The sequence below is a fragment of the Myotis nattereri genome (genome assembly GCF_964212035.1).
Source record: "Myotis nattereri genome assembly, chromosome: 13".
NCBI lineage: Eukaryota > Metazoa > Chordata > Mammalia > Chiroptera > Vespertilionidae > Myotis > Myotis nattereri.
Window position 1 is genome coordinate 36,485,179 of NC_138088.1, and position 12,195 is coordinate 36,497,373.

Sequence of the window (12,195 nt, forward strand, 5' to 3'; positions counted from 1 at the left end):
CGTGCCCGAGCCGAGTGGCCCCGCGGAGCCGGCGCGCTCCCGCCTGCAGGGGGAGGGCGGACGGGGCGGCGGGACCGGCCAGGCCTCGGCGGGCGCTGTTTCTCTTTCACTTTCCTTCCTGTGAGGCCGGCGCGCTGGCGGGCGAGGAGCGGCGGCGGCGGCGGCGGCCGCGGGTAGGTACCCGGCGGGTTGGAGGGCGGCCGCGGGGCCGGGACCCCGTCGCTCCCGCGCTCCCGCCCAACTTTGGGCCCGGAGGGCGAGCGGCACCGGCCCCTCCAGACACCTGCCGCGGCCCGGCGCGCCTGGACCGGGAGACTCCTGCGGGGGCGGGGGCGGGGGCGGCCGGCCCGGGTTTGGGGGCTTCAGCGGCGCGGCCTCTCCTTCGGGGCGGAGAGGGCTGCGGGCTGCGGGCGCCCGGCCGGGGGAAGCGGGCGTCCTCCCCAGCGCAGCGCCGGTAGCCGAGCGGCGTGTCCGCGGGGCCGGCACCTGCGGGGCGGGCGGGGCGGGCGGGGCGGACTGAGCGTGGGGCGCCCGCGGACGCACTGCCGGTCCCGCCGCGGGAGGACGCGGAAAAGTTCCTGCCGCCCCTGCGCTGTCACTGCGCGTCCTGCTTCCTTTCTGCCGCGGGGACCGGGAGGTGGGGCTCAGGACCTCCATTCCGCCCCAGGTCCCGGCGCGCTTCCCCTTTCCGAGAACTTCGCGTCCTGGGAGCTTCCCTGCGAACCTACCTGTGGGGAGGCGGCCCGAGCCCGGGTCCAGGGGGAAGGCGCGGGCCACGCACGGGTGGCACACGCTCGCGGAAGGTCACGCAGAGCCCAGGACCAGAACCCAGACCCCTGAGGGTTCATAATGCTCTTTTTGCTGCACCCGCCAGTCTTCCCGGCGGATAGGATGATTACTCGCAGAGCCGGTTTCTTGCACATTCTCAACTCTCAAGGGCGATGATGCCTCTTACCTTTCTGGTGGCTTTATGTATACTTACCAATGAATGACCAGCTAAGAGAGGAAAAAAGTTCCTGTTTACAGAATTAAATTTAGTACATCACCCTTTTCATGCTTGTTTCCTAAGAGGATACATTTGTTATAATGAAACCTTTAAAACTTTTTAAAGTAATCTTATGTACAAGTCAACTGTGCAAAACGTGTCTGGAAAAAACTTAAATGATTTTCAGCTTTTACTGTGTGCTAGTTTTATGTATATTGTCTCATTTAATCCTCACCACTCTAGGAGACTGGCAGTCCTATTTTCATTTTACACTTTGACAAAAAAAAAACACACAGACTTAGGATAAGTAACATTGCCCAGGTTATATATACATTTATTAAATTCAACCAGTTTCTAGCAAAGAGTTTTGTAGTCTAATAGAGGAGATAAAGAGTGAATGTATATATGTATAAAAACCTAAGTGACTGTTCTACCTTATAACCGGTAGCTATGATGGGCACTGACCACCAGGGGGCAGATGTTCAAGGCACAGGCATGGAAACATGGAACAGACTGATGAATCTCAGAGTGAAGGGAGGAGGGGAAGGAAGAGATCTTATATGCATACTAGAGGATTAGTGCACTGGATCTCTAGTATAACTATAAATCAAAATATGTAAAAGGAGCCCTAGCTGGTTTGGTTCAGTGGATAGAGCGTCAGCCTACAGACTGAAAGGTCCTGGGTTAAGTTCCCAACAAGGGCACATGCCCAGGTTTCAGGCTTGATCCCCAGTAGGGGGCGTGCAGGAGGCAGCTAATCAATGATTCTCATCATTGATGTTTCTATCTCTCCCTTTCTCTCTGAAATCAATAAAAATATATTTTAAAAATATGTAAAAGGAAAATGTAACAGGAAAGAATTAAGGGTTAAAAACCATGGAGAGATTACACTGAGGATAGCTTTGGAGAAGGGTTTTGAAGGATAGGTAGGATCTAGACCAGTAGTTTTCAACCTTTTTCATCTCATGGCACACATAAACTAATTACTAAAATTCTGCAGCACACCAGAAAATAGATTTTTTGTTGGTCTGACAAAGAAAAATAGGTAACTTGGATTCACACCAGATGGCTATTGTCATTTTTTAATTTGACAATCTAAGAGAAAAGAAGGCAGTGCCCCTGATAAATGCAATCATGTTTTAAAAATTCTTGTGGCACACCGGTGTGCCTCTTGCAGGTGACAATCGATGATCTGACAGAGGAGAGGAAGGGCTTGTTGGATAGAGGGCATAGAGCCTCCAGAAGCTAAGAAATTTAAACGTTTTTCTGGTTGTAAAGAGGAGACACTGACATTCTTTGTCATTCTTCCTTTGACATTCTTTGCTAACCTGGTAGCAGAATATAAGATAGAGTGAAGGTGAATTGGGTGGCTGTGGATGGAAAGGAAAAGGACATCAACTTGATTTGACTACTGGCTGGCTATGGGGTACAAAATGGAAACAGACCGTTTTGATAGGATCAGTAATGATTTTAATTTTGAATCCTTTAACTTGTATCACCAGGAGCTCCTAATAGAGCAGTCAAGCAGACAGAATGCATTACTAAAGAGGTAAAGATGGAAAAACTGGAGTTAATAGCCTTGATGTCATTGGTATAGAGGTGGATAGTTAGGCTTCAGGAGTGGATCAGTTTGCCATTATTCTGAATTAAATTGTAGCAGGTTTACAGACTAATGTTACAGTAAGGCAATGTTCTCTTCATCTGTTTACCCAATTTAGAACATGTAACACTTGCTGCTAATATAATGGTATTAATACAGTATGATGAATCTAACACTGTTTTCTCTTATCTCTTAAATTATTGTGGAAACAGGTATGGGAAAGCAGAACCACCAAAAGGAGTGATGACCAGCAATCTCATGATAGATCTGGATGTTAGTTCTCATGCCTCAGGATATCCAGTTGGGAACTCCATACCAGCTCTTGGGATCAGACTTTCATCCACTTAAAAAACCCTTCATTGCCCGAACTACTGAAGCCAGCTCTAGCTAACTACGAATGGCTACCCAAAGGAAACACTTGGTGAAAGATTTCAATCCGTACATCACCTGCTACATCTGTAAAGGGTATCTGATCAAGCCAACTACAGTGACGGAATGCCTCCATACCTGTAAGTAATTCTGTCATGTACTCATCAGAAGTTATGGGTTACACTTGCTCTTTTAAAATTACCACATTTTGTTTTTATCTAGTTTTTAACTTTTAAAACAATGAGTATTCTAATGATTATCTTAACTTTAAATATATTTTCAGGATTGAATTTGTCATTAGGATACTAGTGACATGAAATTATTCTTGTATTATTTAAATTATAATAGTTGGTTTTTTGCTGATTTTTAAATGTTCTAAAAATAATAAGCATATTATTGGTTATAGTTGTTGTTTTTTTAAGTAAACTGTTTTAGGTTTTTAATTAAAAATTATACTGAAAGCCCTAGCCACTTTGGCTCAGTGGCTAGAGCAATGGCCTATGGACCAAAGCGTTCCCGGATTGATTCCGGTCAAGGGCACATACCCGAGTTGCAGCTTGATCCCCAGTAGGGGGTGTGCAGGAGTCAGCCAATCAATGATTCTCTCTCATTGATGTTTCTATTTCTCCCTCTCCATTCCCCTTGAAATCAATAAAAATATTTTTAAAAAATTATACTGAAGGAATTCATCTGTTCAGAGGCTTTGTTAGAATATGCATACTTTAATCCATTGTTATTTTTTAAACTACTTTATTGAGGTGTGGTTGACATATAAACAGCTGTACCTGTTTAATGTATACAACTTGATGAGTTTAGAGACAAGTATACACCTGTAAAACCATCACCACATCTATGCCATAAACCATTTTATCACCTCCCAAAGTTTCCTCCCATCCTTTTATATATTACTAGAGTCCTGGTGCACAGATTTGTGCACTGGTGGGGTCCCTCGGCCTGGCCTGCACCCTCTCGCAATCTGGGACCCCTTGGGGGATGTTGGAATGCCAGTTTCAGCCTCATTCCTGCAGGCCAGGCTGAGGGACCCCCACCAGTGCACGAATTCATGTACCAGGCCTCTAGTATGCATATAAGATCTTGGGTTAATCTCTTTCCACCCTCCCCCGGCCCCCTTTCCTCTGAGATTCATCGGTCTGTTCCATGTTTCCATGCCTGTGTGTTGAGCGTCTGCCCCCTGGTGGTCAGTGTGCATTATAGCTAGTGCTTGAACAGCTGGCCGGGTCGGTTGCTTAGGCTTTTATATATATAATTTTTGATAAGAGCACTTAACATTAAATATACCCTCTTAGCAAATTTTAGGTATACAACACAGTATTGTTACCCATAGGCACCATGCTGTACAGTAGATCTCAGGCTTACTCATCTGAGATAACCAAAACTTTGTGCCCTTGGACTACTAACTGGTAGCTCAGCATCACTTGGGAACTTGTTAGAAATGCAAATTCTCAGGCCCCACCCAGAATTACCAAATCAGAAACTCTGGGAGTGGGCCCATCAATCTGCATTTAACCAGCTCTCCATGGGATTCTGAAGCACTCAGGTTTCAGAATTACTATTCTAAGATGATCATATTCGTGGAACTCCAAGTTTCTTTCTCAGCTGCCCTATCAGTAGAGAGAGAAAAATTTTTCTAGCCATTTATACTAGGATTTTACTTTTGTGATTCTGCCAATATGAATTTATTTTTCTATTTCAATTAATGTAATTCCAATAATTCTAGTTTAATGCCTATTTGCACAAAATTAAATACTTTATATATTTACTAGATTTCATTTTACCTTTAGAGTAACCTTGGAGCAGTTTGGAGTGGGAAGAAAGAGAGGGTAAAAGGTTATCTTTATTTTGTGGGTGTGGAAACTTTGAGTTAAGTAATTTGCCTAGTCTCATAGCTAATGAGTAGTGGACCTGTATTCAACTCCAAAGCCCATGCTCTTTCTAAGATAAAATGGTCTCTTTTTTTTTTCTTTTAAATCCTCCCATTCAATTATATTACCTCTGCTGAACTGAAATATTATACCATAGTTTTAAACAGGGGTGCAAAATATAAACACCTGGAAATGGTTAAAATGGCAAATTTTATGTTACATGTATTTTATCACAATTTGTAAAAAATGGAATCACCTAGGAAACAGTTTAAACATACTCATGTTCAGAACTCCACCTGGAGAGGTTTGTTGGCTGTCGTGAGGTCTGAGCAAGTGTATTTTGAAAAACCTTTCCAGGTGATGCTGGTGTATATTCCCTTGGTTGTTACTGGCCCATGCTGTTCAATTGGCAATTAGCTTATGAACTGTCTTGAAGTACTAATTTACTATTGTCCTATATCATTATTTAACTTGAACAATTACCAGTTAAATGTCATCAACAGATACTTGTTGAATACCTACTGTGTGCCATGCACCATTCTAAGCACAGAGGATACAGCAGTGAACAAGATAGTAAAATATCTCTGCTCTCAAGGAGTTTTAGGGGAAACTAATAATAAATATGTGTCACATTAGTGATAAATGCTATGAAGAGGAACAGAGGCAGTTTGTAGATAGGAGAGATGGGATTATTTTATAGAGTGTCAGGTTGGCCTCTTCGATATGATGACATTTGAACAGAAACTTGAAGGGATTGAACTCTGTGAATATATGGGAAGAGCAAGCATTCTAGGCAGAGGGAAGATCAAATACAAGGCTTTGAGGTAGGAATGTCCTTGGCAGGTTCAAGGAAAAGCAAATCAGTTAGAAGACCATTGCTACAGGTCAGTGGAAGATTACAGGGCTTTCACCTAGCCAGTGTCAGCAAACTGTGGCTCGCGAGCCACATGCGGCTCTTTGGCCCCTTGAGTGTGGCTCTTCCTAAGCCTTAGGAGTACCCTAATTAAGTTAATAACAATGTACCTACCTATATAGTTTAAGTTTAAAAAATTTGGCTCTCAAAAGAAATTTCAGTCGTTGTACTGTTGATATTTGGCTCCGTTGACTAATGAGTTTGCCAACCACTGACCTAGGGTAATGAGGTGTGAGATGGAGGTAGGGAAGAGTGATTGGGTTGTGGATGTGTTTTGGAGGAAGAGCCAACAGGATGTCGCCACCCTAGAGTGGAGACTTTATCTTATACTTCCATGTTTCCCACGATACCAAGCATGGTACCTGGACATGGTCCACACTCTGTTTTGCTTTTCTGGTTCTAACATGTGTGCATTGCTTTTGTATTTGGATGTCTCCAGCAATAACTGCCAGAGCGTTTGGAAGGAAATAAGAAAGCACAAGTTTTTCATTTTCTACCTATATAATATAGATTTTATATCTGTTCTTCTCAAAAAATATTTGGGGCATAATGAAATCCCAATTTAAATGTAACTTTTTTGGAGGGAAAACAAAAGATTCTAGAAGTATAAATAACCCATTTATAAGCAAGGGTTATGTTTATGCTTGCAACAGCAATTTAAGGTATAAAAGGATGAGTGACAGTTTAACTGCATTTTCAGTCATTCTGTCCTGAAAAATCACTTGGAAGTTAACAAGCCCCTTTACTGAGAGAGAATAAAAATGGCAGCAGTGTGATTAAAAGACAGTGGAAAAAAACAAATGTGACCTTTTATCATCAACAGAGAACAAAGAACAGAGTTGATGGAGTCAGGTACTCAACCCAGTGTCTGAGGATTCCATAATGCTAACCTTTATGCACATCCAGTCCTTGGAATTCTATGTATTTTTTTTCTTTGTAGTTACAATAGGGCTTATATAAGGCAAAAATTATTTCACTTGTAAAATATTCTCTTATTAGTACTGATAAAATAAATAGCACCACGAAGTAGTGTTTTTCAGTCATTGGTTGGTCTTTGATATTACCTGGTTTTCTTATGGATAATGTGGGACAGATACAGTGGCATTGTGATTTGGGAGCAGTATAAAATAGAAAAGTAAGATGACCAAATGGGACAGGAGGAAAGTGAGAAGTGTTAAATGACAATGTGATACACCATTATATTTTCAATCGTGACTTAGTCATATAAAAAGAATATCTTAAGATAACTTTGTACAAAGACTATACTTTTATGTTACTATAAGTAAAGAATAATTCTTATTATGAAACTATAAATAAAAGATTTTGGTCTTACTGTTCAAGTTTGAAATATGTAAATAGCGCTTTATTAGTGGTGAGCAAAAAACCAGACGTGGAATCTGCCCTTCTGGACGTTCTGGTCAAGTGAAGAAAGATAAAGTAATCAAGAAATGTATAAAATAAAATTGGATGTTATTACTAGTAAGTGTGATGAAAATACTAGTAATAAAACAGAATGATATAATAACAGGTATGTGTCAGGTTATTGCAGTAGAATGGAATGCAAAAGAAGGAACTAAAGTGTTTTCTGAAATTCCTAAAGCCATAGGTCCTAGGTCTTCTCAGGCAGGGACATTAGTTTTGGGGCAATGGAGGTGCATTGGGGTCGGAAATAGGGATCATGAGTGGCTCTCCCTGCTTTGATATGGATAAATGAAGTTGCTTTACTCTTCTTTCAAAATACTCTGCAAAGGCATGCCAGCTCTTTTTCTCTCTTCAAATCAGAGAGGTTTTTGCTCTCCCATTCTCCCATTGAAAAATTCTGGAGCTAACACTGACTGGCTTCTGTGTAGATGTAGAAAGAAGGGCCAGAAGGACCAGCAGGATGGCTCACTGCAGCAGCCCTTGATGTTGTTAGCTCTCCAGCTCAGTAGAAGGAGGAGAAAGGGGCAAGCCAATCAGAAGGAAGGGGGAGCCAGAGATGGCAGGGCTAGCTGTGCCCCAGGATCCTGGCAGGAAGTTGGGGGGGAAACTTATAAAAGCTTACTATTATCACTTCCCTTCAGCAGGCCAATGACATTCTATAAAGAGATGAAAGTTTAAAAATTTAAAACATAAATATGAGTTTTTAGTTTTAAATGAGAAAATACTAGAGGAACTAAATCTGCATTTACTATAGTTATCTACACTAATCTACACTAATAAAAGAGAAAAATGGTAATTGGCGTACGGCGATACCGTTTTCATTGGCTAATCAGGGCTATATGCAAATTAACTGCCAACTAAGATTGGCAGTTAACTGCCAACAAGATGGCGGCTAATTTGCATATGTAGGCACAGTGCAGGGAGGCGAAAGGGAAAGCAGGAAGAAGCCCCCTGCCACTGACAGTGATCAGAAACCCAGAGCCCCAGAGCCGCCTTTGCCCTGCCCCCCAGCCATGATTGGAGAATCAGGTGCCTTTGCCGCCCTGGCCAGTGATATCAGGAAGTAGGGGTGGAGCCAGCGATGGGAGCTGGGCACGGTCAAAGCTGGCAGTCCCAGGAGCTAGGGGTCCCTTGCCTGGGCCCAAAGCGAAGCCCACGATCGCGGCACCCCCCGCTGCCACTGCAGGTCCCCGCTGCCTGGGCCGGACGCCTAGGCCAGAGGCGTTAGGCCTGGGCAGGGGCGGAGCCTGCAACCGCGGGGAGCTGGGGGTTCCCTGCCCAGGCCTGACACCTCTGCCGGAGGCCTCAGGCCTGGTCAAGGGGCCGATCCAGTGATTGGTGATCGGAGGGTGATGAGGGTCAACTCCTCTGGCCGAGGCATCAGGCCTGGGTGGGGGGCGGAGCCGGGGATTGGGGGGATATGATGGTCCCCTTGCCCAGGCCTGAAGCCTGGGTCAGAGGCGTCAGGCTTGGGCGGGGGGTGGAGCAAACGATCAGAGGGAGATGGGGGTCCCCTGCCCAGGCATGATTCCTGGGCCAGAGGCCTCAGGCCTGGGTGGGGGCCAGAGCCAGTGATCGGGGGGAGATGGGGGTCCCCTGTCCAAGCCTGACACCTCTGGTGGAGGCGTCAGGCCTGGGCAAGGGGCCAATCAGGCGATTGGAGGGTGATGGGGTCAACGCCTGAGGGCTTCCAGTATGTGAGAGGGGGCAGGCTGGGCTGAGGGACACTCTCCCCACACACACACACACCCAGTGCACGAATTTCGTGCACCGGGCCCCTAGTAAGTCTATAAGATAATTTTAATAATCCAACAGACCTAAGGAAACAAATATGTTCTCACAAATACTTATTGAATTTTTAAAAATAAATAAATAGCACTTTGCTAGCCTCTGGGTTAGATTGGTTAAAAAAAAAAAAAGATAATTGGGAACTTAAAACTCTATCAAGCAAACCTTCTCATAAGATAAGAAGAAATTTCTACACATGTATTTGGATCTTTTTCTTTTCTGTGTGAGCTCAGCCTGTGGAACTCAACATACCTAACAATGAATGAATGAGATTCTAACACTCTATTGTCCAAACAAGAAGTATATTCCACACTTGACTCCATTTACCCTCACTATCAAAACAGGGCCAAAGTCCTGACTGGTCTCTCTCCTTAGTATCTCTTAAATCTGTCCTTTCACTTCCTTCCCCCATGACTGTTTGTCCAGGTCCTCATTACTTCTCACCAGTCACTGCAGCCCACTCTTAACCAGTGTTACAGTGGTGATCATTTAAACATCTTGCTGTCTTTATCACTCACTCTTCAGCTAACCCAAAATTTCCTATAGATACCCTAATGCCCTCAAAATTAAAGCTACATAGGTGTGACCCATTTCTGTCCCACCATCCAACACACACCATGTGCAAATATTTTGTTTAGCAGCTTGTTCTGCTTAGAATGCACTTCTCCTGTATACCTGGCTAGCAGTTATCCATTCTTCAAAAATCATTTCCTCCAAGATATTCCATCCACCTGCTACCACAGACAGATTTGGGTTAAGTGTATTCTTAGTACCTGATACTTGAGTGCTCAAAAAAGGCTTACATGAATAAGTAAATAGCCAGTCGCTTGGTTATTTTATTGTGTGTTTTTCCTTTCTAAGATTCAAATGCAGTGATAGGTAGCTTGAAAGGCATGTAGATAGTGTTGGTTAGGAATTACAAATTTTTAAAAACTACCTTCTAAAATATAGGTGCGAGTCTTGTGTGCCTTAGGCAGGGAGAGGGAGAGATGCTGGGTTGAGGACTGGAGATTGGTGGCTCTAAGTTAAGAGGTGCTCTATCTTTTGCACTTGGATTCTGAGGAACTTTTTAAGGTTACATAGAGGCTGTATAGGTTGTTTATTTAAAATGGAAGACTTTTCACTTAAACTAAGAAGAACAAAGGGCCTTTTTCCAATAGTTAAAATGTGTAGAATACAGTGCATTGGTTCTTAACTCTTTTGTGGTTAGCATGCTATAAGAATGTGGTTATTCTTTTCTCAGGGAAAAAGGGAAGGTTTAGACACAGAATTCTGTGTTATAATACAGGAAAGTTTTCTTCTTTTTGCCCTTTCAGAGATTATTGCATTAATCCCCTAAGAATGAATTATTTGGAAAAACACAATGTACTTGGTTTTAACTTATGCAAAGAACAAGGGTTAATTGATAGTTAAATATAGTTGATGTGACAATTAAGTGACATGATTTTATGTGGTAATATGGAAGGATGGAGGAACAATTTAATTGTAAAATGGTAAAATTTAAGTACTACCAACCATTTATTGTTTTTGAACAAGTATTATAAATACACAAGTATTTAAGTTTATAGAGAACTTTTGATGCATTGATACTCACTGTTTAAAAATCTCGTGGTACATACACTTGCTATTCAAGGTGCTGACTAGCAGCATCCACCAGCAGCATCACCTGGGAGCTTATTAGGAGCGCATATCTGTGGGCCTCACTGTGGGTCTGCTGAGTCAGGATCTCTGGGGATAAGGCTGGAAGTTTGTGTAATGACAAGTCTCCAGGTGACTCTGTGGTGCACTGAAGTTTGAGAAACACTGCTCTGGACCAGACATTATAATACTAGCATATCTTGAACTAGGCAGCTTGTACTTTTAATCATAGTGTAATTAAAATAAATGCTAATGAAAGATTAAGCTAATAGCTGTTATTTATTGAATGTCATATTTGGGGTCATGAGCTTTACTTTCATTGTCTTATGTAATCTTCCCAAAGACCCTTCTAGTTAGGTGGTAGTATTTAATCATTAACAGATGTTTATTAGTATCTACATTTTATCAGTTTTTATTCTAGCCAGTGGAAACAGAACAGTAAAGAACACAGGTATAATCTGTGCCCTCCTAGGATTTACGTTCTAATAGGAGAGACAGATAATACATGAATAAACAATATAATTTCAGATGCTGTGTGTATCAAATGCTATGAGGAAAAATAAAACAGAGGAAGTTTTTTCTTGGGAGTTACCATTTGAGCAGACCAGAATAATAGGAAGGAGCAAGCTATGAGAAGGTTTGCAGGCAGAGTATTTCAGATTCATTTTTTAGCATTATTCACAAAGACTCAGAAAGGTAAAGTGACACAGCTAATAAGTGCCGGACCTGGGTTCTGACTCCTGGAGAGCTGACTTGGGCACACCTTCATATTAAATTGTCATATTCTTAATTTTCTTTCTTTCTGCTTGGCTATATTTTCTAAAAATTCTTTAACAACATGTGAATTTAAAATCCTATATAATAAAATCCTAATATGCAAATTGACCTAACAGCAGAAAGACTGCCTGCTATGATGCACACTGATCACCAGGGGGCAGATGCTCAATGCAGGAGCTGCCCTTTGGTGGTCAGTGCGTTCCCACAGGGAGTGTGCCGCTCAGCCAGAAGCTGGGCTGGCTGCTCCTTAGTGCTGCCTCAGAGGCGAGAGAGGCTCCCGCCACTGCTGCTGCGCTCGCCAGCGGAGAGTGCCGCTCAGCCAGAAGTCCTTTTGCCTTCAATACCTCCTGCCTCCACTGCAGGCAGGAGGTAAGTAAGGAGTGAGGAGTCCCGGACTGCAAGAGCCCTGGACTGCGAGAGGGATGTCTGATTGCCGGCTTAGGGGGATTGGGTCTAAGCTGGCTGGCAGACATCCCCTGAGGGGTCCCGGACTGTGAGAGGGTGCAGGCCAGGCTGAGGGGACCCCCCCCCCCGAGTGCACGAATTTTGTGCATTGGGCCTCTAGTGTATATATAATGAGCCTCTTTGTTTTCCTGACTGTATACCTGTCTTTATATACCCAGTCAGGATCTGAATCTATTATTGATTCTGAATAAATAGCCATTATAATGAAGAAAAGATATAAATCAAACTTTTTAATAATGTACTCTTTATAACACTTGATATTTAGAGCTAAGACCTGTGTTTAGAATAAAAATCAAAGGTCTATCAAAGCTTTTTATTCCATTGAAAAACTGTTAGAGCTAATAAATGAATTCAG

General features: G+C 43.0%; 1 protein-coding gene across 5 annotated transcripts in view; it reads left to right on the top strand.

The window, feature by feature from the left end:
- Window positions 1-12,195, top strand: part of PCGF5 (polycomb group ring finger 5) — a 105,255-nt gene that overhangs the window by 46,656 nt on the left and 46,404 nt on the right. For 3 of the 5 annotated variants that reach the window (XM_081104319.1, XM_081104315.1, XM_081104318.1), the window contains exon 2: window positions 2,798-3,094. In XM_081104319.1, coding sequence (XP_080960445.1) covers window positions 2,983-3,094 — 112 coding nt within the window. In that variant the 5' untranslated portion in view covers window positions 2,798-2,982. Of the gene's footprint in view, window positions 1-22; window positions 174-2,797; window positions 3,095-12,195 lie in introns of those variants that run through there. The other 2 variants (XM_081104317.1, XM_081104316.1) reach the window with 2 other exon arrangements.